The sequence below is a fragment of the Neopsephotus bourkii genome, unplaced genomic scaffold, assembly GCF_033783945.1.
Source record: "Neopsephotus bourkii isolate Nb327-2 ecotype Australia unplaced genomic scaffold, CSIRO-AGI_Nbou_v1 NB_245, whole genome shotgun sequence".
Classification (NCBI taxonomy): Eukaryota; Metazoa; Chordata; class Aves; order Psittaciformes; family Psittacidae; genus Neopsephotus; species Neopsephotus bourkii.
Genome location: NW_026900755.1, coordinates 1,779,183 through 1,805,490, shown reverse-complemented (window position 1 = coordinate 1,805,490; position 26,308 = coordinate 1,779,183). Strand labels below are relative to the sequence as shown.

Below are 26,308 nucleotides of genomic sequence, written 5' to 3'. Positions count from 1 at the left end.
AGCAACGGCGACGGGAGCAGGACTCGAACCGAAAACACACTCCTCCCCGCTCCAGCGCCGGCCCCGCCGCAGCCTTCCGGGGCGGTGCGCGGGAGAGAGCAGAGGCCCTCCTGTCTGGCAGAGGGCGCTGCGGACGAGGCTGGAAGCCGCCGCTCTGGTCTCGCCCGGTCTCTCTGTCCGGAGTGCGGCCCGGCTGAGGAGAGTCGCGCGCATTTTCCCGTTGCCCGCCGCTGTTGTTCGCCCGCAGTCATGTCGGTGCCGGTGTCAGTGTCGGTGTCGGGCCCCTTGCGCAGCGAGCTGGCGGAGGCCGTAGCCCAGGCGCGGCTCCTGGTGGTGGGAGCCGGCGGCATCGGCTGCGAGCTCCTCAAGGACCTGGTGCTCACCGGCTTCAGCAATATCGACGTGGTGCGGAGCGGGGCCGGGGCCGGGGCCGGGGCCGGGGTCGGGGGCCGGGCGGGTGAGGTGCCGGCGGCGAGGCCGGGGCGCCGGCGGTTCGGGGAGTGGGGCGGACCTGGGGGAGTGGGGGGGCGCTGTGTCTGCGCGGCCGCTCCCGGCAGCCGCATTGTCTGCGTGTTTTCAAACTGCTCCTGGCCCGCCAAAGCGGCCGGTCGAGGCGAGGACAGGCCCCGCCACAAAGGGGCCGCGGCCTGCGGGCGCCATCCGCGTCCCCGCCTCAGAGCGGTCGGCCCGAGCTGTGCCTGGGCTGCCCGGCAGAGCGAGCACTGCTTCCCCCACGACGGCCCGTCCGCCGTCCTAGGTCCCGCTGTCGCTCTGCGGAGGAGCGGTTGCGCCTCTCTGGGAGCCCGTAGATGAAATGTCCCAGGAGACAGCAGTGTGCCATGTTAGCTGCCGCACGAGTGATCTTCAGAGATCCTAAAGCCGCCTTCACTGATGTTGTAATGGCCCAGTGATGGGAAACTAATTTCGTGGGAGGTGAACTGTATTTTCAGATACCGAGCTGTAAAGCTGTCAGTTTTAGGAGACTGGCCACGACAGCTTCCCGCGGTCTGTGCTTTCAGTTTTGCTTCCTGGTACTAATCTCTAAGTGTGTATAGAAGGGCAGAATTGCGAGGTGGTAGAGAAGAGGGGGTTGGAGAGAAATAGTGTTAGCAAAAGCCTGATTACCCAGCTTCCAGACCTTTATTAGTAATGTCTTGTTTTATGAAAAGTATATGGTTTTAAGAACTCATGGGAGTACAAAGCCAGGTGGAGCACAGGGCTGTTTCCTAGAATACATTTGTTCATGTTTGTGCCTGGCCAGGAGTCACATCTGAGAGTTTTGCATGACAAGTTGTCAGAAGTTTTTACAGTCAGACTTTCTGAGCAAAGCACGCAGAGATAGCTTTTGTCTGAAACTGTATCTGCTCGTAGAAGTGTCCAGCTACTGATTTGCCTTGTTCAGAAAACTAAGGCCTTTCTACTGCAGTATTTTAAAATTTGCAGGTTATGCTTAAGTGTAACTCCAGGTTGTCCCTTTGATTTCAGTCTGTGCAGACAGCCCATCTGATTTTAGTATTGTACTGGTGAAATAAACGTGTGCAAAAAAGTGGAATCCTGTGTTTTCTGGACTGGTCTTTTTCCCCTCTTTACTTTTTCCTACCTTGCTGTGTCATTTGTGTACTCCTGCAGTCCGTTCTAATAGAAGGAGTGTAATATCCACTGATTTTCCATTTAGTCATTAGGGATAAATCTCATTGCAGTACACTTATTTTTTTCACTTACTATAGTTTGATTTTTTTGTGGTGTTTTTCAAGGCAAGTTGGACTGCATTAACTTAGGTACATTTTGGATCAGAGCCATCTTAATTTAAAAATATCATTGGCAATGTTCTATGCAAGACAGTAATGTTTTAATAATGTATGGAGTGGGTGGGCAGAAGATGAGGTGAGAGCAAAAAGAGAATTGGTACGCAGAGATGAAATGTGCTATTGGGAGAATAAATTGCTTTTATCAACATTTATGGTATTGTTGAGGGTAACAGTGTAACAAACATGGACATCTGAAAAAGCTTTGTATTTTATAAGTTGTGAATTAAAAAAAAAATTAATGCTATTTTAAAAAATCTAGTTTTGAATACCTGACAACTTGCAAATATGTGATTGCATTAAGTATACTTTCTGGAAGGCAGTACCTTTGCCCTCATGAAGAACAAAATCAAATTACTCAAAATCCAGGTCTGAACATGAATGTATATATTCTTAGGAAGCTCTGGTCCTTTCCTTCTGACTTACAAAAATTGGAATAATGTAAAAGCTGTTTTAATAAGAGAACTGTTATATTCTGATTATTCTGAGCTAGACTGACGCTTCTCTTGAGGCCTAAAGGTTTCGGGTACTCTCTTTGGAGAAAAACTGCTTTTGCTTCTGTTGGTCTTGGTAGTACTGTTCTCAGGTGTGGTTTACATCATTTGTTATCATCTCCAGTTAAGCGCCTGAATGCTTTCTCGGTAGTGGAAGTTTTAGCAATGATGCACTTGATCATTCTCACTTGAGGTTCTTGGGCTTTCTGGCTTTGGACTAAGCAAGCTTCTTGAGCGTGTCTCAGTGAAAAGAAAGGAGGTAGAAATGTGTTTCAACACAAATACCATTTTCATTTAAGGATGCAAGACCATGGGTAGTTATTAGGATCCTATAAAAATTAAGAGTCTTTATAATACTTTATAATACTTTCCTAAAGCATTGTGTATTTTCTGTTTGCTCTATAAGCACATATTTAGTGTTTAAATAAAGTTATTTACTATTACAGTTCTTAGTATATTAAAACTTAGATTTAAAAAATATTCTCTTCAGAAAACAGGCAGTTTAATTTGGAGCATGATTCTCGCGTGCCAAAGGGATGGCATAATTTTTCATTATTTAAGTTTGGTTAATAAAATTAGAAGTGTATGAGAACACCCTCAGTAGATCATGTTTCAACTCCATGCTGCACGCTCGGTCTGATAGTACTCTCCATATAGCTGGAAGCATTACTGTGTTGATTATGTCAACATTGTGTATGGGAATTGGGGAGAAATATCTCTGAGGCTCCAAAAAAATTGTCTCCCATCCTAGTTAAAAATGTTAGGGACAGGAGAGGACTTCTTAAAGGATGGTGGATCAGAGCAACTGTTTAATTAAAGCAACAGTGGCATCAAAGGTAGGAATAAATCTCAAATTTCTAATTAAATCTTAATTCTCTTGGTGGAAGGTAAACACATTTGTAATTATGGTGCTTATGTGCATGTATTAATAAATAGAATCATGGCCGTTAGGGGGACTACAGTCATGGCATCCTTTGAGGTTGCACTTCACAGGTGTTCTGTGGTACATGTTCTGTGGTACATGTTCTTACACATCTTGATTGCATGATTGGATTTTGGTGTTTGGTTTTTTTTTTTTTGTGAATAGACTTCATAATTTTTTAATATACACTTAAGCAGTTAGTCCTGGTGACAACTGGTAAAGCCTTTTTGCTCTGCAGTGTGTATGTATTAGAACACAGTGCAGCCCTCAGTGAACGGATTCAGTTGCTCAAAGCCATGTTCAAATGTAAAGTAGAAGTACTAATTTGCTGAATAGCCTTTCTTTGACCTTGGGGGAGCGTGGAACAGAGCCAGTGGTCAGGGTGGTTAGTCCCAGGTTGAGTCTTACTGGACTTAGCTAGGCTGATGTCTGTATTGTCCCTTTTGAGTCTGTGTACTGCTCCTTATGAATTCTCACTAACATCTTTATCCTGCAGTAAACAGCAGAAGGTCAGTAGCTGATTGTCCTAACTACTGTGCGTACCTATCTCAAAATTCACGTGTGGTTTTAGTAAGGATTCATTATTCAGAAAGTTCACTGTGTGTAACCCTTAATTTTTGACATATGGCTCCATTGTTAGTAATTATTTAAAATGACTGGATTCATGAAGATGATTAGGTGATCACTCGTGCCTCCACAGTTGTTATAGTGCAGATGTAACCCCTGAATGCAGGTCTGAAATGGAGTTTGTAAAGTTTATGCATTTTGGTCAGTCTTGTTTGCTTCAAATTCTGTTAATGATTATGTTCCTTTTGTTTCTGTAAAAGTGAAATGGCTGTCTTTTGTGACTTTATAGATTGATTTGGATACTATTGATGTCAGCAATCTCAACAGGCAGTTTTTGTTTCAAAAGAAACATGTTGGAAGATCAAAATCACAGGTAAGGAAAAAGTCAGAGATCATGTTTTACTGTCCACAAAATAATACTGAGTGTTAGAAACATGTCACGATTTTGTTTCGATTGTGAAAGGGAGGTGTTGGTTGGTTGGTCTTGACTATCCACAGCATTTCATTATAAAAGTATTTAAATCTCTTAAGGTAGTCAACTTGATACTCAACTGGTATTAAGTGTATCTTCTGAAGGAGGGAAGAAATAATAAGTGGTTTTTTGTTTGTGTTTATTTCTAGGTTGCCAAGGAAAGCGTGTTACAGTTTTATCCAGAGGCTAATATTATAGCTTACCATGATAGCATAATGAAGTAGGTTTGGTTTTATGCTCTAATTGCATGTTTTAGTTTATAAGTACTGTGCTATTTAAGTGCTATGATAGGGTGAGTTAAGATACTTTACACAGCTACCACAGTAAGAAGAAAAAGCTGTGACTACCACAAACCTGAGTGGGAGTGTGGATTTTGAATGAGTTTTGAGTAGTTTTGGTACTATGCTGTAGTCATTTGCTTATATCTAATTCTCATTTTATGAGCAACATTTAGTATATAAATTTCTACACTGTAAGTCTGCCCTGGTGTTTTGAGCCATTATTAGGTTAAAATAAATGTGAATGTTGAGTCTGCAATGAAAAAAAAGAAGTCCTTTGTTTTAGGTAACTGAGTATTATATATGCCCAAAACTGTTAAAATTTAATCTTTATGATCCATAACCAGGGAGTAGAGTACAGGATTATGTAGATTTTCATTTCTGTTTCCTATGTTTTAATTTGTATTTGTTTGGTTTCTTAAAAATTGATACTGTGGCATGTTAAAGTTTGAACTCTGATATTAGTAGCCACTGAAATACTCACTCACTGCATCCTTCTGAAACTGTAAAACTGTTAATCCTGTTTCCTTTTTATTCTCTCATCACGTTCTTTAAATAAAAAAAACTAAATGTAAAGGTACTAAGGCATCAGGATTTTAAAATCCTGTGTCTTGGATCCTAAAAGTATGGAGGTACAATCAAAACCAATTGAGCTATCACAGTGTAATGACTTATCAACAGTCTGAGGAAATGGTAATTGCAGTGTGCGCATTTTAGCCTCAGCTGGTGGTTTTTAAGGTCAGTTACCACAGCTCAGCCGATTTCCTCATGTTACTGTAAGAACAGTATAATCATTTCTTCATTGACTGTCTCTCTCATTGGTCAAATTAGCACTAATTGCAATAGCTTCCTTCCAACAGCATAAAATCCATTATTTCATCCAGTTTTAAAATGGGCAGAAGGCAAATCAGGCAGTTAAAGGCTAGCAGTAAACTCATAATATGTGTAATTTATCACATCAGTCCGCCCTTTGCATGTGTATAGTTTCTGTTGTGTCATAATAATCAACAACTTTGATATACCATTCTGAGTATTGTTTTTCTTTTCTGTAGCCCTGACTATAACGTAGAGTTCTTCCGCCAGTTTACATTGGTTATGAATGCTCTGGATAACAGAGGTGAAGCTTTCACTATGATTTTTATTGGAGATGAAAATAACTGTTGTTCATATGAATAATCATACAAACAGAACTTTAATGTGTTTTAGTATTCCTGCAATGTCAGTTAAATAATAAGTATCCTCTTAACCTCTCTGTAGTTTCACTAATACTTGTGTGCTTTACTATAAACTTGAAAGGGTAGTTAGTGCTTTTACAGGTGTTTAGAAGGTAAACGTTAACTGCTGTGCTGCTGCTTTATAGGAACTGATGATTATCGTGTATACATGTGTAACATTATTCAGTTGAGTTTGCTATATTTAATACTGTTGATGTATTTTCTGTTAATTGAAAAATAACTGTCAAAAAGGCATAGTAGTGCTTTATGATGAAAAAGGCACTTAAGGATAAATGTTTGCATAGGAGGCTGGTTTGAATTTGGAGAAGTAAAACTTTTTTTTCTGTTTTTCTTTAAAATCTCTTGGTTTGCAGCTGCCCGTAACCATGTGAACAGGATGTGTCTGGCTGCTGATGTTCCTCTTATAGAGAGTGGAACAGCAGGCTACCTTGGACAAGTAACAGTTATTAAAAAGGTTAGTTTGTGTATTATTACTCTTGTTGCTTTAAGTTTAAATCATTGGCTATTTTAAACAGCAGGGCATTGGGTGTTTTGAGATAGTTACAGTTCAGCTGGTAATAGCATATGCTGTCAGTAGCCTTCACAGTGTGACACATAAATATTCTGCTTTTCACCAGGGAGTGACAGAATGTTATGAATGTCATCCCAAACCAACTCAGAAGACTTTTCCAGGCTGCACAATCCGAAATACACCATCAGAACCTATCCACTGCATTGTGTGGGCTAAGTATTTGTTCAAGTAAGTGATTTATTTAAAAGGAAAACGGGTACTGTGCTTCACTCTTCTGGTTGCTGAACCTACAGACAGAGAAAGAAAGTGAACATGCTCTTTTTGGTTTGTTTTATGTTCAAATGAATATGGATTATAGGGAAAACCTCCAGTTCTTTGGCCTGGGTTTTAGGGTGCAGTTTGGGGCTTTTTTAATTTGGATATAAAGATGAAAGGTCAGCTAGTACTTAGACCTTGCTTTAATATCACAGAAAATATGGCAGTTTGGCATAGTGCTGTTGACTTCGTTTTTTACCTGTGTGAGAAGTTAACACATTTTTCAGTTTAATGCATGTATTAACAGATGTAAAGTTTGCTAGGATCTTGGAGGGTTACAGGCAATGCATTCTGTACTGCAATATAAGGTAAACTGTTGAGTGAGTAATACAGAACTTAGTTTTTGTATTGGACATTTTGTGTTGCCAGTGTTAAGACCATGTGTGATGAATCCCAGAAATTTAAAAAGCAGTGTGTGAAATGGTTCTCTGATAGCAAGAATTCTAAAGTGGATAATATATATCTCTCAGCAAATGTTTCAGTCTTTTACAAGATATGATAAAATTCTAGTGTGGTGTTAATTGTTCTTAATTATTATATAGCCAGTTGTTTGGAGAAGAAGATGCTGATCAAGAAGTCTCTCCTGACAGAGCTGATCCTGAAGCTGCCTGTAAGTGTGAAATAAGCCAGTAGTTTACCCTGTTATTAAACAGTTCTTGTTCCTGTACATCTCATAAGGTCAGAGAGTTCAGCTACATTTTCTTTTAAGATGATTCCATTTACTGCGCCCTTGAGCAGTAAGAGTTTGGGATGTGTTGACACTAGTTTCCCTAACAGATCTTCATGTACATGGTGCGTAATTTGGTTCCCTCCTACTGTCGCTTATATTTGGAACAATTTCCATGCTTTTAGTTAACTTGATCCACAGTGCATACCAGAGGTTTTTGCATGGAGAATATGCAAAAACCAAAAACCATTGCAAAGTAACAACAGCATAATAGTTTCACCTGTCAGAAGTGTGGCCCTTGTGGGCAGCCTAAAATATCATTAAATGATTACTTCAGCTGTGAGGAAGGCTTTTCTATACAGTATAAGATGGGTCACTGGCATTCACCAAATTTTCTCAGGTAGTGTGTGTAGAACAGCTGTGAGGACCATAATCAATACGCTAATCATAAAGCTCCAGTTAACAGTGTTAAGATATGATTTAGATGAATGGGCATGTATCTGTGGGGAGACTCCTATTCCCTCTTGCCCTGGGTTCAGCAATAGCAGTCATTTTCACCTTCTTAGTAGCTGGTGCAGGGCTGTGTTTTTGACATTCAGCCTTCAAACAATGCTGATCACACCAATGGTTTTAGTTGTTGCTAAGTAATGTTTACTTAGCTTGCCTTTTGAACTGAGAACTGAGTGGTATTTGTAGTCACTCTATACTTTCCATTCCTAGCTGAGGGGTTGCAAGGAAATACCAGGATTGTATGTGAACTCTTCTAGACTGAAACACTTCCGTGTTAATCTGTGTAGGAAATATGCCCATTTTGAGTGACATTTTTATAGCTATTCAGTATTCTTCTATAGGGGCAGTAACTGTAGTTACTGTGCAGTGCATAAGCATAATTGTTTCTTCTTTTGGATCCTTTGATAGATGAACGGACTTGGGAGAGGAAGCTTAGAGGATTCTCTGAACATCAGGTAGTGATTACCCGACAGATTGTTCTTACAGAATGTGTAGAATGAAATAGCTGAGCCTTTAAAACAGTAGTATATAAAGTTACTCAAAACAGTGGCTTCTGGAATACTTGGAAGGCAGCAAACACAATGCCACTTATTTAAACAAAGATGTCAGGGCAATTATAGGAGGTCCTCAGCCTGTAGCTGAGCTGTAGTAGGCAAACTGTCCGTAGCAATAGTGCTGTTTAGAATCAGTGGACCTATGTGGTGTATCAGGGGGAGAGCCAGTGCAACCTTTGCAAAGGGAATTCATGCCTCGCATGGCTCTGCAGGTCCTTTAAAGGAATTGGGAAGCCTGTGGACAAACCTATCTGGTCTACACTCTTCTGAATCTGCAGGGGGCACTCAGAAGCTTTTGTGAGGTATCTGAAGGAGCTCAGCAGCCACGGGGAGAAAAAAGGATGGAGATCCTGAAGTGGCTAAGCTTCAGAGATAGGTGGTGATTAGAGGAGAGGCTCAGACTGGGGATGGGACCAGCGTACCATCATCATCATGGCTTGACTTCGCGAACGAAGATTTGGGAAGGGCTTTTACCCACGCTTACTACAAGCGCGCTGATGACTAAGAAGGCCAATGTGGGATAGGCAAATCCGGCTACAAAAAGCGCAGCAGAAGGTCTCCTTGGGTGGAACAGGTGGGGCATGATTCTTCCTGTGTTGTCTTTTCTCCTTGAGACTAGTTGTTCGTGAACTCTCAAAGGAGTCAGCGGCATTATGTATGGTGTGCCTCCAAGTCTCCCGATTGGAGGCCGAGGTGGACCACTGATGGTAGTCAGTATGGCCAAGGCTAAGGTATTGTTTCAAGGAGTCCTTATATCTCTTCTTTGGGGCACCTCTCTTGCGTCTACCAGTGGCAAGTTCACCATAAAACACGATCTTGGGGAGGCAGTGATCCTTCATTCTAGAGACGTGCCCTGCCCAGCGCAGCTGCAATTTCAGCAATATGGCCTCGATGCTGGTGACCCCTGCCTGTTTGAGGACAGTGACATTAGACACATAGTCAGTCCAATGGATGTTTAGAATTGTACAGAGGCAGCGCTGATGAAAGTGTTCCAGGAGTCGCAGGTGATGACGGTAGATGACCCATGATTCAGACCCATATAAAAGAGTAGACAATACAATGGCTCTGTAGACACTGATCTTTGTACTTTTCTTCAGGTGTTTATTACACCAGACTCTTTTATGGAGTTTTCCAAAGGCTCTATATGCCTTTGCTGTTCTGTTGTCTATCTCTTTGTCGATCGTGGCATCCGAGGAAATGATGCTTCCCAGATAGCTGAACTGCTGAACTGTCTTAAGCTCTGACTCGCCGATGGTAATATGGGGATGGCGATAATCTTCTTGCGGTGCAGGTTGGTAGAGGACTACTGTCTTCTTCAAGCTGACTTCCAGCCCAAAAACCTCAGCCACCTTCACAAAGCAAGATGTTAAACGCTGCAGAGCTGCGTCTGTGTGGGCAACAAGGGCAGCATCATCAGCAAAGAGCAGTTCAGGGACAAGATGGTTTAGGGTCTTAGTGTGGGCCTTCAGTCGCCTTAGATTGAATACGCTACCATCGGTACGATATCGAATATAAATGCCGTCTTGTTCATCGAGGTCTGCTGTAGCCCTTTGGAGCATCATGCTGAAGAAGACTGTGAATAAGGTCGGTGCGAGAACGCAACCTTGTTTCACACCATTGGTTATTGGGAAAGGCTCAGAGAGTGCATCACCATACCTGACTTGGCCTTGCTGATCCTCATGTAACAGAATAATCATTTTGAGGAACTTGGGGGGACAACCTAATCGTTCTAAGATCAGCCACAAGCCTTTCCTGCTCACAGTGTCAAAAGCTTTGGTGAGGTCAACGAAAGTTACGTATAACCCCTTATTCTGTTCTCTACACTTTTCTTGCAGTTGTCTGAGAACAAATACCATGTCTGTGGTACTTCTATTAGCTCTGAAGCCACACTGACTTTCAGGTAGAAGTTCTTCTGCGATAGCAGGTACTAGTCTGTTCAATAGTATTCTTGCAAGAATTTTACCAGCAATGGAGAGCAGAGTTATACCACGGTAGCTTGAGCAGTCTGACTTGGCACCTTTTTTCTTATACAGAGTGACGATGATTGCGTCACGAAAGTCTGACGGTATTTTGCCTTGTTCCCAACAGCACACAACTAGCTCATGAAATTTAGCGTGGAGTGCTTGGCCTCCGTTCTTCCATATTGCAGGTGGGACTCTGTCAACCCCAGCTGCCTTGCCAGTTTTCACCTGCTGTATGGCCTTAAGAGTCTGTCCCATGGTAGGGGCTAAATCCAATTCGTTTTTCACCGGATGTTGCAGAATGTGCTGGATTCCTTCGCCTTGGACTACACGATTTGCACTAAAGAGGGTTTGAAAATGTTCAGACCAACGATTCAGGATGGAGATCTTATCTGTAAGAAGCGTTTGGCCATCTGCACCAAGTAAGGGGCTTTGAACCTGGAATGTGGGTCCATACACTGCCTTCAGAGCCTCATAGAATCCTCTGTGGTCACCCAAATCTGCACATAGTTGAGTCTTTTCTGCTAGGTTGAGCCACCACTTGTTCTGGATGTCTCTAAGTTTCTGTTGGAGTTTGCTACATGCAAGACGAAAGGCTGCTTTTCTTACATGGCAGAGTGGCTGAGCGAGGTGTGCTTGATGAGCAGATCTCTTTTTTGTCAGCAATTCCTGGACCTCCTGGTTGCTATCGTCAAACCAGTCTTTGTTTTTCTTTGAGGAGAACCCAGTGGATTCTACGGAGGACTGCAGGATGCTGTTTTTGATATGTTGCCAAAGCGCTTCAGGAGAAGAATCTATAAGTTGGTCTTCAAGCCTAGTTTGAAGGTTAGCCTGAAAGCTGTCCCTCACTGCAGCTATTTGAAGATTATCAACATTGAGCCTCCTCCTCGGAATGCCGCCCCTCTTAGGTTTGGGCTTGAAGTGGAAATTAAGTTTGCAACGCACAAGGCGGTGGTCTGTTTGGCATTCTGCACTAGGCATCACTCTGGTCTGGCAGACATCACAAATATTTCTCTGGCGCACTAAAACATAATCAATAAGGTGTCAATGTTTAGATTGAGGATGCATCCAGGTTGTCTTCCAGCTGTCTTTCTGCTGGAAGATAGTGTTGGTGATGGTAAGCTGTTGCTCTGCACAGAACTCTAGTAACAGATGACCGTTATCATTGCAGCTGCCAACACCGTGCTTGCCTAGTACTCCTTTCCAGGCTTCAAAGTTCTTTCCTACTCGGGCGTTGAAGTCACCAAGGATTATGATCTTACCTTCTATAGGAACTTTCTGAGTGAGGTGACGCAGGTCGGAGTAGAATTTTTCTGCAGGGTCAGCTTGCAGAGTTGGAGCATATATGCTGAAAAGAACAACGTGTTGCTTATTGTGTAGCAGAAGACGTAAGGAGATAATACGGTCGGAATGACCTATTGGCAGATTTTCAAGTTTGGAGGCTATGGAGTTTTTAATCATGAAGCCGACTCCAGAAAGATGACTTTCAGTTTTGGGTTTGCCTGACCAGTAGAGTGTATAGCCAGCACCATGTTCTTTGAGGCTACCTTCCTCATGAAGGCGAACTTCACTGAGTGCAGCGATATCGATGTTAAGACGTGACAATTCATGGGCAATTAGCACAGAACGGCGCTCAGGACGCCCACTGTTCACTGTATCAAGCATGGTTCTGATGTTCCAACATGCGAGTGTCAATCTGGACACACCTTTGGAGGCAGGTGTATGCCTTTGTCTCTTTGTTTTTAATTGACCGCAATAGAAGATGCCCGTTGGCTGCGGCTAGCCAACCAGGTGGAGGGGGAGATGAGCTTTGGTTAGGCCACCTTTTCTAGGCCTCTCTCCATATGGAGCAAGCAGTGCTGTCCTTGAAAAAGGCTGCTTGGTCATTCAGGATGCTGCCGAACAAGACTGTCATCTCCTGGGTCAGACTTGAGCGACCAATGTCCTGAACCGCCTGCATGCAGGGTTGGGTCTGCGACTTCCAGTGCACCTTATCACCTGCCGTTTCGTCCCTCGCCTGTCGCTACAGGGCTTTGCAAGTGTGGGTAAACCCTTCGGGCCTGCGCAGTGGATTTATTTTAGGTGAGGCACAGCGTGCGCAGAACTGGCCTCACCCTTTACACCTGAGGTTTATCTGCCAGGGCCTAGCGAGCTTGGACGGTGACAGCAAAGTCCTCAGGTCGTAGGTTTAATTAGAGTATCCTTCTCTTAGATGGATGGCCTTACAGGGCTACACGAGCTCCATCTGCCCAGGTTTGAAGTTGGAGTTGTCCTTCTCCTAGGATGGTTGCCCGAAGGCTAGTGAGCCCATCCTGCCCATGGACACACTTTGTCTGACCCTTCGTTTGAGAGCTGACTGGCATGGGAGACCCTACCGGAAGCATAAGCCACCACCAGCATAACTCCCAACTTCACAAGGGCACGCAAGCTCTTTCCCCATGACAAGGGGGTGTCCGTGAAAGAGGACCAGCATACAGGATTAGGCAAAGTCACTTAGGACTGTAAAAAGTAGTGGAATGCTGCACAATGACTGGGCAATGTGGCATTAGGTAGATCTGATGCAGGTAAATATAAAGGGATGCAAATAATGCATTGGGGAAAAGGGGAAACATGCAAAAGTTTACACATAAAGTATGGTCTCTGGTTTTTCTTAGTCAAGATGTTAATAGTTTTATGAAAACATCAACCTACTGCTTATTAGGAATTATGATAGCAGTTGCTGGATGTGACTGGGAAAGAAACACAAAATGAATAGCATCTGTGCATGTAATATTTTTAAATAGAAATAACCAGAGCTAAGATAAGATAGGTGTTTTTGCGTTGAAGTTCTAACCGAACTAAGACTGGAGACTACTAAAGGAGAATCATTGGACATACATGAAATCACATTATGTGGAGAGTATTAGGGAACAATTGTTCACTCTTTCTGCCAATAAAGGAAAGAGGTGACAACAAGTTAAATTAGTGAGTTGCAGTTGCAGAAGCAAACAGGAGTAGTCGCACTGTGTCTAATTCAGCTTTTTGGGCACAGTAAAGCCATTTTATGGTCTGTGCATAAATTTGGTTATTGACTCCAGGGGAAATGTTTGGATGGGAACTTTCCTGCTTTTACTTGAAATATTGGTTCGTATTTATTAATAGGGGAGCCAGCAGAAGCAGAAGCCAGAGCACGAGCAGCCAATGAAGATGGTGAGATTAAACGTGTTTCAACTAAGGAGTGGGCTAAATCAACTGGATACGATCCAGTAAAACTTTTTACTAAGGTATCTTCTTTACCCCTATAAATTACTTTATTTGAAGCGCACGAGGTGCTGTAAAGTTGTCAAACCCCAGTTTGGACACTTAATGCTAGCTATTTATTGTGCAATTACGCTACGACTTCCACTAATTTTGCTGTAATATTGGTCTTTTACAACACTTTGTTTTATGACATTCCACCTGTGTTGTACAGATGGCTTCAGCAGCTTGTCTGTACTGTACAGAAACACTTCATTCACATTCCTTTTAATATGAAAAGGTAAACCTGAATTTTGTAGGAATTTCACTGGGTATAATCACAGTCTGAGGACCTAAAATCTATCAGTTGTTATGTATAATCAGGCTCCGGCATGAGAAAATACAAACTGGTTTAAGAGTCTTCCTTCCAAATAGTTGCGAAAGTGGATAGAGGAAATTTGTATGGAATGTAATGTTGATAGGTAGTAATAACTTTACTTTGGAAACACATTGGCTACAAATAGCTGTAGTGTTGGCTTCAGCAGGCAAATGTTTGGATTATTGTTTCCTGATTTTTACTTTATTCCTTCTCAGATTAATCAGAGCTATATCTGCTTTATGTAATAAGTTTTAGAGGATTAGGAATATGAAATTTTTCAAATCTGTTTTTATTTATGTGGTTGAAAATGTTTTCAAGGACAAAAGCAAGATCTCATAAATATGCTGATTTTTCAGTTTCACAGCAGATAAAATAAAGTATGCCCTTTTTTTACCTTTCATTTTAATGTGTTTTGGGTTTTTTTGTTTGTTTTAATGTTTCCTAGCTTTTCAAAGATGACATTAGGTACCTGCTGACAATGGATAAGCTGTGGAGGAAAAGAAAACCTCCAGTGCCACTGGACTGGGCTGAGATACAAAGTCAAGGTAATTATCCCTCCTCCCACTGTTCATTTGTAAGCCATACTTGCTGTTTATTAAGGCATCTCTGTGATAACTTTCTCACTGCCACACTTGAGTACTGAAAAACATCTTAATTCTTTGCAGTTCCTCAAGATTTAAAATTTTTCTCTATAAAGAAAACATTTCCTTTCTAAAACTGTTTTGCAGTTGTTATTTTAGATACTCGGTATTTGCTGTAGAAAATTCACATTTCACAAAAGTACATATCAGCTTATTCTAGGAGCACTGATGTATTTATCTCTGAAAGCTGAGTTTTGCAGAAAATATACATTTGCTGTAATTTGTTCATGTGTGGGCAATTGATACAAACGTAGTTGCAGTTTTAAATGCAGATTTGTTGTAAAATGTTTGGGCTGCTATAGTTTAGGGATATTCTTTGATTTAGAAAATACATAATTTTGCTGAAACTGGAAAATTCTAAGCTCTTTGAGAGAATTTCTGTGAGATTTTTAAGTCTTCCTGATCTTAATTTTATTTTCCTTTTCCCAAAGAGAAAAACACATCTGATCTACAAAATGAGTCTTCTGCAATCTTGAAGGATCAGCAGGTTCTCGATGTCAAGAGCTATGCACACTTATTTTCAAAGAGTGTTGAAACCCTGAGACTTCACCTGGCTGAGAAGGGTGATGGAGCAGAACTTATATGGGATAAAGTTAGTCTGCCCAAATACATAAGAACCAGTTACAGTCTACATATATAGTACAAATATTAATTATACTCAGTTTCATTCCAAAATAGTACTCTGGTACTAGTTAGAACAATGTCTGGCACCTCACTGAAAGCGCTTTGCATATGTAAACAAATACAAACTTTAAACACTGTTATTTTGTAACCTGCTGAGTGTAAGGATTAACTGTGATGTAAAATAATTCACCAACTTCAGAAAGTACAAATTCAGAAGTACTTGTCATATTTTGATTTTGAAAATATTTTAATAATGCAACTTCACTTTTTGCTTTTTAGCTTTCTCTAAAACATGCTCATAAATAGTGAGTTGTAGTCAGAGTTCTACTGAGTTGTACCTTCTGATTAGCTCTGATGATAGGTGTGAGTGATACGAGTTTCACGGAAGAAGAAAAGAATTTTCTCTCGTAGCACCACAGTGTAATCCTCATGTAGTCATTGTCGTTTAGCATAAGAAAAAAAAGTAGTCCATAAATACAGGGGGGACAAAATAATAATATTACAACAGACAGTAAAAATACTTCTTTCTGAAACACCCATTTTTGAAACTGAGCGTAAAACATTGTACGATTTAGGATTTGGGTATTTTTTTGAACATGCAAGGCATTTTACTGGTACTAATAAGCTACTGAAATAGTAAGTACAGTTGTTAAATGTGTATTTCAAGTATTACTGCTCTGACTAAACATGGCATCTGAAAGAGGAAGTATATTGCCTTTGGAATGGAATACTGCACAGACTTTTTTTTAAACTTCCTATTTTTAAGGTTTTAGGAAATGCATGATGCAGGCTATTTCCAGTGACTAATGTGATTTTTAAATACTTAATGTATTAATTTCTTGTCAAGGATGATCCTTCTGCGCTGGATTTTGTCACTGCTGCTGCGAACCTCAGGATGCATGTTTTCAGTATGAATATGAAGAGCAGATTTGATATCAAGTGTAAGGATAAAATCCAGCACTGTTTTATTTAAATAATAATTTTTCATTTTTACTTACTGTTAAAAATCTTGCATACTCTTGCTTATTTTGCAGCAATGGCAGGAAATATTATCCCAGCTATAGCTACTACTAATGCGGTAATAGCTGGTCTCATAGTGCTGGAGGGTTTGAAGATTTTATCAGGAAAAATAGATCAGTGTAGAACGGTAAGTAGGAATGAGATACTTTTAATTTCTTGTTATTTATTACTTGTTTAGAAGTTACAGTTAATCTGCTTTGACTATTCTGTAGTTTTACTGTCTCTCAGTTGTTGCTTCAGTAGATTCTGAATGTGCTGGGAACTTTCAGTCACAATGAAACAAAGAAGTAGAAGCCTTAAGGAACATTAAATTCCTCTGAGTTAATAAAAATCAGTTGCTGAATAGGATAGAGAACCAAACTGACATCATTTGAAATACCGTTGTTTCATTTTAATTTGGCAGCAGCTGGTCAGTCAGCACAGGTGTTACTGTGGACTGGCTGTAATACATGCCTTTTCCTGTTCAGCGGGCATGTCAAGAAGAATTAGGGAACAGAACAACCTGTGAGACTAAACGAATAAATCTGTAGGAAAACAGGTTTTATGACTGCTGTTACTTACAGAATAACTTGTTTTCTTCTTTTCTGTCCTCAAGATTTTTCTGAACAAGCAGCCAAATCCCAGAAAGAAGCTATTGGTTCCTTGTGCTTTGGATCCTCCAAATCCCAACTGTTATGTATGTGCAAGTAAGCCAGAAGTGACCGTGAAACTTAATGTACACAAAGTTACTGTGTTAACACTCCAGGATAAGGTAAGTCTTGAGTATTAGCTACAACTTCTGTTATTATTCTAATACTGTAAATTATTAAAGTTAAGGTTTTGCTCTGTATATTTTGACTGAACACCAACTTTTATATTTGCTTTACATTTTACATTTCTCTGAGCAACAAAAATGCAGTCTGCTTCTTACCCATGTGTACTTCTGTAGCTTGTGAAAGAATGTTTGTATTTTATGACTTTGGTGGTTTAAAAGCCTGTTTGTATTTAACAACAAAAAAATGAATTTGTTTTTTGGTTGTTCAGTAGCCACATTACAGCTGTATGGTCACAGTTGATGTGTTTCTGCCATTTAATGAAGTCTTCTAAATTTTTTCAGCATATCTAAACCTCGAGATTTCAGACAGCAAAAAATATCATTCTTTTGTTCATGGAAATTTAAAAGAAAAGGAAAAAAAAAAGTATAGGCATTATAGTTTTTCAGCAGATGTCTGAAAATGAACCAGGATAAGAAATCAACATAATTCAAGGTTCTTTTTTGTAAGTGTTTTTAAGTCCAATCTTAATTAAATAATCATCTACATCTTTTCAGATAGTGAAAGAAAAATTTGCTATGGTAGCACCAGATGTACAAATAGATGATGGAAAAGGAACTATTCTTATCTCTTCAGAAGAAGGAGAAACAGAAGGTATGCATACTGAAGCCTTTTAGGTAAGGGTAGATACAAACTAGGAAGAAACCAAGATACATAGAATGGAAGTATAGCAGATGTTCTGGGGTTCATCCTATAGACTAATATTTGAAGAGAGCTGGATTGTAAGTATTTAAGTGCCTCAAAAATAGCTACTGGTATCATCTACAAGCTTGCATGTCCAGCTCAGTTTTCCTATTAAAAGTACTTTTCACCTGAAGTGTCAGGATTCCTTTCAAGAGCAGGTATTCAGCTATGAAAGTGCATCAGTCATTTTCCTCTCTTCACAAGGCTGCTTCATTTTCTTGTTCTTAGATTGTGGTCATTTTGTGCTTGAAAGTGCTTGAAAGCACTGTTGTAATACAAATACTCTGGCCAAAATGTTTCTAAATGTAATAATAGTGAAGTGCTTGAACATGATGCACAAGGGGTAAATATGTCAAACATAAGCAGTTCTAGCTCGTGATAGCTAGCTTTAAATATAGCTAGTAAATGTTAATCTTATGTTTCTGTATAGAAGTTCTGGAGTAGTCATTTCATCATACTCACTCAGGTGTAAAGGATCTTTACGTAAATAGCTGTATACACTACCCTGTACATACTGCAGGTTTTCACTTTTTTTGTAGCAAATAACCACAGGAAGTTATCAGACTTTGGAATTCGAAATGGCACTCGACTACAAGCAGATGATTTCCTTCAGGACTATACACTGTTAATCAATGTGCTTCATAGGTAAGGATTCTGAAATAATTATTTTTGTATATAGAACAGTTCCACAGGGAATTTCCAACTCAGAATTTTAAATTAATGAATAAAGCTCAAAGATTAAGTTGTAGACAGAAAATAAAGAGGTAAAAGAGGAATTGTTATTTTTTTAATGAATTTATAAACTTTAGGGTGTTTGGTTTTTTTGTGGATTTTTTTTGTTTTGGGTGGGGTAGGCTGTTGGTTTTCTTGGTTGTTCGGGTTTTTTTTCCAAGAGTAATTGGAAAATGTTTATTTGAATAATTTGTCATTGCACAGCATAAAAATACAGTGCAGAAAACAAATTTACTTTTGAGGCAGCCAGCAAATGGGAAAATGCGGTTACAATCTTTTAAAAGGCAGAAAGCCACCCAGGCTGCTGAGGTAGTAAATCCCGTGTTTGACTACCTGTGTTTAGATACAGCAATGCAAATAGAAGTCACTTTGAAATAACTGGTGTGTGTGTGTATTTAACCCTGGACAAGTAACATACATTTTTGTACAGTAATTTAACACAATGCACTTTGAGTGAGAAGAGGAATGTGACATTGAGGAAGAAAGGTAAGCTCAGGTAATGCTTTTAAGTCATGGCACTGGGTGGAACAGTGTTTATGAACAGCGAAAGCGTAAATTCTAAAGGACTAAACAGATTTTCCTCTTTTTTAATGTGCTTTTCTTGTTTTGTCACAGTCGCAGGGTGCTCTAACACTGTAATGTCATACATTCTTTGTTAAAAAGACAGGATTTTTTTTATTTTCACCTAGTTGTTTAAAAGCATATGTATTCTTCTACAGTGAAGACCTAGAAAAAGATGTAGAATTCGAAGTTGTTGGTGATACCCCTGAAAAGGTTGGCCCTAAACCATCAGAACCAACATCCAAGAACATTACCAATGGGAGTGATGACGGAGCGCAGCCCTCAACATCAACAGGTAAGTAACAGTAATAAATATGAAATTTTAAAAAGTCTTTCAGTAGAACAGTCCAATTAAAATGGTTGTCTTCAATTTTATGACTTTGCCAGCATGAAATGAGGCATTTAAATTCCCTGAGTGTATAAATATAATATTAAATAGAAAAATGCACATTTACAGTTGCTAAAAAACGCACATTTAAGATTGTTACAGAGGTTTACAGTACATACAACCTGAAATTATATCATATTTAACTTGCAAGGGTTTAGTGGGGTGTCAAATGCATCATTTTGGACAGTGTTTTACATTAAGTTAGACCCATTCTATCTGATGGTCATGCTATTGCTTGGCAAAAAAGTATCAACCAGATTTATCACTTTCTCCTAGCAGATTAAAAATTACTTTGTGGATGTCTTTGATCATGTTTTATTTTGTTAATTTAAAAAGATGTCTTTATTATCCGATTCCAAAATAATTCTTTTTCACCTGTCAAGCAAAGCATGGCAAGAAAATAGTATTTCCTATTCAGGAAGAAGTACCATCACCTTCCTAATGTAGGGGATATGAACATACTCAAAGTAGGTTAAGTTAAATCAGTATCAGATGCTTCAGCACTGAAGGCTCCTGTTCTGGAAACATAGTGTTCTACGGGGGTAGTGTATGAATCTGAATACTTGTGACATATATGTTAGATATTTTTTAGTTCTGTTTTACACTTTTCAAAATACTCTTGGAGTTAAATGATGAAGAATAATAAAGAATGCTCCAAGCTGTATTTGTTTTATTAGGGACATTTTTATGTATGAAATTTGGGTTGAGAGTAGGCTGTCTTAACAGTATCCACCTGAATTACAAACATATATTTTGCAGCTCCAGATCAAGATGATGTATTGATTGTTGATTCTGAAGATGAAGGTACTTCAGGCAGTGTTGATGATGATATGGAAAACAAAACCCGCAAGAGAAAACTAGAAGATAAAGAGTGTGTCAGTACAAAGAGAGTGCGTACTGAGCAGACAGAAGAGCAAGATGAAATTATAGCATTAGACTGAACATGCAAATGCCCCTTGACAAAATGATTCAGATAATGTAATACAGTAACAGCATATTATGTTGGGATGTGAAAGATGCACAGAACTAGACTAATTTTAAGGCCTTTGTTCCAAGTGAATACCAAAACACTGACTTAAATAATTTCTCTTAATGATAAAGGTCTCTTCTCAATAGACTCTTTCAGAAGTTTTTCTATATGAATTCCATATATTAAATGTAGTAGAAACATAGTTTATAAATACTTACAGATAATTATTTGTTTAAACAGTCATGAAAAAAGCATGTTACTATGTGTAAATACTGTTTAGGTATAATTCAATAGGACAAAAAAACCCTACCATTATTTAGTAATGATGTCCAGATGTTGAGTACATTTATTTTCTTATCTTTGTTTGTTTTTCTTGAAGAAAAACAGTTTTAGCCTAGTCCTAAACATTTTTCACACCCTGAACAAGTGAAGAAAAAAATTCAATAAAAGAGATTGGTGCCATGTTCTAACAGTGGTTTTGAACTTCAGCTGGAACTATGTACATTACTGTAAAACTGTTAATTTACTCAAGTTTTTCAGCTCGTACTGCCTGGTATGTCAATGTAAGAAGCAAATTTTTGTGTATTGTTACAGTTTCAGGTTATTTATATTTGATGTTTTGTAAACTCAGATACTACTACTATACCGTACATCTGATGGACCAAATAAATGACATCTGAAATACTTGCTATATTTGCTTGCACTTACAGGATTTTACAATGTATAGCCTTCAAAAATTACTGTATTATTTTCATTTTTCTAAACATAACCTAGTAGTACAAAACTTAAGCTTCACTTGTTTGAGGTGAAAGGGGATTTTTTTTAATAAAACTTTTGTGAATGGTTCTTTTCTTGGACAATCAGTTATTGGCCTCTTCAGTTGGAGCATTTGCACCACCACACACATGCTTTGCCACCTCATGCCTTCAGAAAGAAGAAAGCATCAGTCTGTTGTACTTTACATTTTGCACATAGGACAAAAGTGCACTGTTGAGAATCGGTATCTTAAAACCAGCTGCATTCACCTAACTATTTTGGTAGCTCTCAAAACTGTCAGTGTTGATCCTCAGAACACATTTATCAGCCTTTGCTTGTCACTGCACTAAAACTGTTTTCCAGCTTTGTGTTAGTGAACCAAAACTGCTACTATTTATATATAGGTATGCTGAATTAGCCTTTCAGTGCAGAGGAATGGATTGGACAAGATTTATTCTGTTACAACTTGCAAACTGAATTTTGAATAAGATGTTAACTACATAGAAGCAGAATGTAAAAACTAATTTTTGAGTTAGTTGCTTCTTGGACAGCATGAATGAAGACTAAGAGGCAAAGATGTAAATTAGAGGCATTACAGAAAGGATTTTTAATGCTGTGGTGAGAAGCTTTTATAGGTCCTTGCTATGAAGAGCTGATGCACTTAGAATTTAATATGTCTAGTTACATCTTCCAGAATTAAGGCTGGCATTTTGGGTTTAAAGTTTTACTAAAAATGAAGTTACTGGGTTGTTATATTAGTTATTTAATAGCTTAGCTGTCTAATAAGATGTACTTATTGTGCCATGACAAAGCTTTATCTAAGCTGATAGCATGTGTAATGTATCTAAGAGAGTCTGATCCTGCCTTACTGCCCTGCTTGTACTGGTTGGTACACAGGAACTTAGCTTTCATCTGTAGTTCTGGTAACTATTGTATTAGTTTTACTGAAGTTGAGTGTTCATGACTTGGAAGTTGAATGGTATATGACCCGAATCGAAATAACACACAACACCAACAGATTTGGGGGTGAGAAGGTGGGGGGCTATTCTGTCCCATTCACTCTCACTGGCTTGTTAAATTACTAGCATTAACAGCATAAGATGCCAGTACTGGAATTATAAAAGTATTCGGGATGCTGCTATCCAAGAAGATACTTGGTAGTTTTTCAGGTCAGTAGACAACTGTCGAGAAGGCCAGATTGTAGAAATGTTCAGAATTAATCAGACAGTGTATCTTTGATGGAGTGGTACTGCTGCAGGACACTGGTTAGGTTAAGTTTTATAAAATCATCAAGTAATTTTAATGATGCACCCTCATTTGGTTTGCAGCATGAAAGGCAGTCTAGAATTTTAACTACCCAAGCAATTATATCTTGATGTATTTACGAGATGTAATTGGGTTGCTTTTGTTTGATTAGTAAGTTAGATGGCCAAAAAATGCTCTTACATCCTTCCTGCAAAATACTTTAAAGTGAATGATTTTTAATCTCTTTTCTTCTCACAGGCTGCTCCTATAGAACATACGACAGGCTGTTCATACAGTGTCAGCTGTTCTAATCAGTTTTTAAGTTTGACAATGCTGAATGAAAAATGCAAGCTGCTTCTGTGCTAAATGAAAAACTGCTTTTCAGAACTGGAGTATGAGTGTCCTTAATTGGCTTCTAGTCACCAACATTGTATTAATGTAGAATTTTCCACCTTAACTTTCTCATGCCCTCGAGAGCGAGTTATAAATTGAAGCATTTATTAAGCTTTCAAGTAATTAAAAAAATACCACAAGGCAAGCCACTTTTCAACTGACAACTTTTTCAACGGCTAATAGCAGTAATACCGATATGGAAGGAAGTGTAGCTGGAAAACGTAAGATTGAAATGTTAAAATGGAGGAGAAATTCTTCCTAGCGCCTTAGCTTGGCAATTCTCATGTAAGCTCTGTCTTCACTAACAATTTTTGAGGCGGGATCATTAAATGAGTTTAGAAATTCCTATTTGCAGTGGTACACATTGCTCTTCTGTCACACAGCGTTCTCAAGTTATTTATACTGAAACACGTTTCTGTAAAGCAGATGATAAGCTTTTCTGGCTGCTTTTCATAGTAACAATTCATTATTGATGCTTTTATTTTTTTATTTGTGCAGTGAATTTCAGTTGCATGTATGAAAAAGACAAAATACTTTAGCGTAGCTGAACATAGCAGTGTATCTTTGTATGCTAGTTCAATATTCTTTTCATGCAGTGGAGCATGGAGAGAAATATCAACCACTGCTGATATACAGCAGTTAACTAGAGATTCATTAAGCTGCTCTGGCTTATGGTGAAGAAATTTGTAATGACTTCCCACAACCTTACTGTAAAAAGAAATAAATATGTATTTCATAACAGCAGAAGTGCACCCATCTGATTCTGAAAGCATCTAGAGATCACCCTTAAGGGGCAACTGATAACAGACAGCCCACCTCTAAAGAGCAACTTTAACGTGTGGATAATTAATGTTTGTAGTGCAAGCTATCTGACATTTTAATTTTACTTTATGACACTATTTCACTGTTGAATCATAGGGATAGATGCATGCCTTCCTCGCCTGTTGGCTTTGACAGCTGGGAAACAAGCTGATGTGCCATTTCAAGTTCTGACCTTTACAACAAAGACCTCTTGCTAATCCCAGAAGACAAAATAGGCTTCTGTTCAGTTAGTATATACCATTGATACCTGTTTCAAGCCATCTCTCTACTGACCCAAAATTTAAAATTTGGATTAGAATACTGAATAAACACTGAATTAAGGAACATAGATTTGTTTTCTCCCTGTGTTCTGTTTCTGTGTCTACAGGTAGATATATTTTCTTTCTTCACTTCGCAGCTATAAGGACAAGAAGCCCACACTTTTGTGCATCTAAAACACAGAAACCAGGCTCAAAGCAACACAATAGTTCTTACACAAGTCATCTGTGTTTTGCTTATCTGAGGTTATTTCTGAGCTGGTGTCTAAGCAGGGGGATTACAAGTAAGATGTAAAGAAAATGGAATAGGAGGGGGAGGCAATTTAGTGCTTTGTTTTGGAGGCCTTGATTCTTCTTTAAAGGAGGAATAGGATGAAGTAAATAAAGGTACACCTTGATATAGTTTGAAACCTGTTTATGTTAAGAGAGGGAAACTGCTGTTTAGGTACATGTCATTATTTTTATCTTTCTCATCCACATACTCCTTCACTCACATGAGAAACGCGGACAAATTTTCAGTATGCTTTCCAAAAGAAAAGACAGGGAATTGTTCCACCGGTCCTCTCCAGAATTTGAAGCTACTTGCAAACATTAAGCAATTACACCAGTGATCTCAAAGCTACTGCAATTCCATCAGTAAGTGGCTGTAGGTAAGGACAGACAGACACACAGAACCATTTCTACAGTAGCACTTAGCCTTCTGAGGTGTGGTACTGTGCCGGTCTTTATGCAAGTCCACATGGGAGTTTGCATCTAACCAGTGACAGCTGGAGGTAGCCCGAGAGTGTTGAGAAGAAAGGGTGGCTAAGAGACCAAACTAGGACCTTAGGAAGCTTCTGGGAGCTGTGGATATAAAGGGGACAGAGACAAGGTGGTGTGTAGGTGGGCCTGGGAGAGAAATAGAGATGTTATGGAGGAGTTCCAGAGACAAAAGAACACTGACAAGGCTAGAGATGTAGGTGAATACAGTGGGAGGAAGCTGGAGGTACTGCTTATAGTGGCTGAAGTCTAGGGTAAGTCTGTAGCAGTGGGACAGCTCTGTGAGACAAAGGGTGTGATAGAACTGCAGCATTACTGGGGTTTTGGAGAGGAAGATACAAGCAGGAGAATGCAAAGCATGTAGAATACAGACCTGTAGGAGACCATCGTTCATTAGTTCCAATGCTCATGAAACAGCGCTATACTTCTTGCAAATGTCTTCATTGTTTTCAGCTAGCAAGTGTGATCTCTGAAATACCATTTTATATGGAAAATACCATGAAATGTAAATGTAACTGAGGTTGTCCACAAACCAATGTCCTCTTTCTTCTGAAATGATCCTTCTCATCGTAGCTGAAGTGTGTTGTATTGCCAGGTCAGGAGGTCAGTGCTCGTAGCTTGCCTTGTTTCTTGAACAGCTATGAAGAGATGCATACAGTTAATCTGATGCTTTTCACCAGCAAAGAATAGGGAAGCATGTGTATAGCAGTCTGACCCTCACAGAGTGTTTCTGGTTTTTATTAAACGCACTAACGCTATCTGATTTCTTTGCCAGATGATGGTTTGCAGTATCATAATGAGGGCTTTCTTCTTAACGTGTCAAGATAAATTTTAGCTCTTTATAGAGTCCTAAATCCCTGAATTAAGCAGCTGTATTAACCTAAGACCTCCTTAAAAGTACTAAGTGGGTACACTGCTAATGGAGCTGATTTATGTATTTATGCAAATGCAGTGGCTGCTGTTAAGCTAACTTTGTATTTGAATATACAGGGATTATGTCCTGTGACTGCAAGGAAGTATGACTAAGGGCATCTGCAGTCCCAAGTATGAGCCAATAAAGTGCTTTAGCCAGAAGTGCTATTGTCTGAAATATGTAAGAGAAGATGAAACTATAAAAGAAATACGATACATAAATGGTGTATTAATTGTAAGTGATTGGACATATGTTGTCTGTCTAACCTAGCAGGTCCACAAAGCGCCTGTTGTGACTGGAATTTCACAGAGGCCTGTCCGAAGTTAAATTTGTGCAGCACAATGAATAGCTGCATTTGCAATGAATAAGAAGAATGTAAAAAATGTTAAATAGTGTTTTATTGCAGATTTAGAATGAGAAATGACCTGTACGCCTGCAGAGTGGAGTTAGTCAAAAATACTTCAAATAGTTGTGCCTCGCAGTCATTCAAATACCATGTGCTCTGTCTACCAGAAGATGGTGCCCTAAAACGCAGTCAAAAATTTCAGCTTTGAAACGCTATGGTCGACTGTAAATGAGTATATTTAAAAACATGGGAGAATAAGGTGATTTGCAAACAAATCGCCTAAGTCCAAGTACATATTAATATCCAAACTTTACATTCCAAAAAGCTTGCGTAAAGTTATCACAACACAAATTAACAGACAGGACCCAAGCATGCAAAGCAAAGCAATGGAAAATACAAGACCACTATCCCTTGCATTAAAACTAAAACTTCAGTCCCCCCACCCTAAACAAAAACATTCCTCAGCATAATTTTTGTATGAAATTCACAAGGGTTTTGG

The 26,308-nt window shown here is 39.3% G+C and overlaps 1 protein-coding gene across 1 annotated transcript; it reads left to right on the top strand.

Annotated features, from left to right (window-relative positions):
• The first annotated feature begins 206 nt into the window (after positions 1-206).
• On the top strand, positions 207-20,637 carry UBA2 (ubiquitin like modifier activating enzyme 2). The gene is made up of 17 exons (XM_061345933.1): positions 207-405; positions 4,078-4,161; positions 4,410-4,480; positions 5,591-5,655; positions 6,127-6,227; positions 6,391-6,512; positions 7,142-7,209; positions 13,433-13,554; positions 14,332-14,431; positions 14,959-15,119; positions 15,999-16,092; positions 16,186-16,298; positions 16,767-16,922; positions 17,481-17,577; positions 18,207-18,312; positions 19,119-19,255; positions 20,108-20,637. The coding sequence occupies exons 1-17, from the start codon at positions 250-252 to the stop codon at positions 20,287-20,289; spliced, it is 1,935 nt and encodes a 644-aa protein (XP_061201917.1). The 5' UTR covers positions 207-249; the 3' UTR covers positions 20,290-20,637.
• Positions 20,638-26,308: the final 5,671 nt, after the last annotated feature.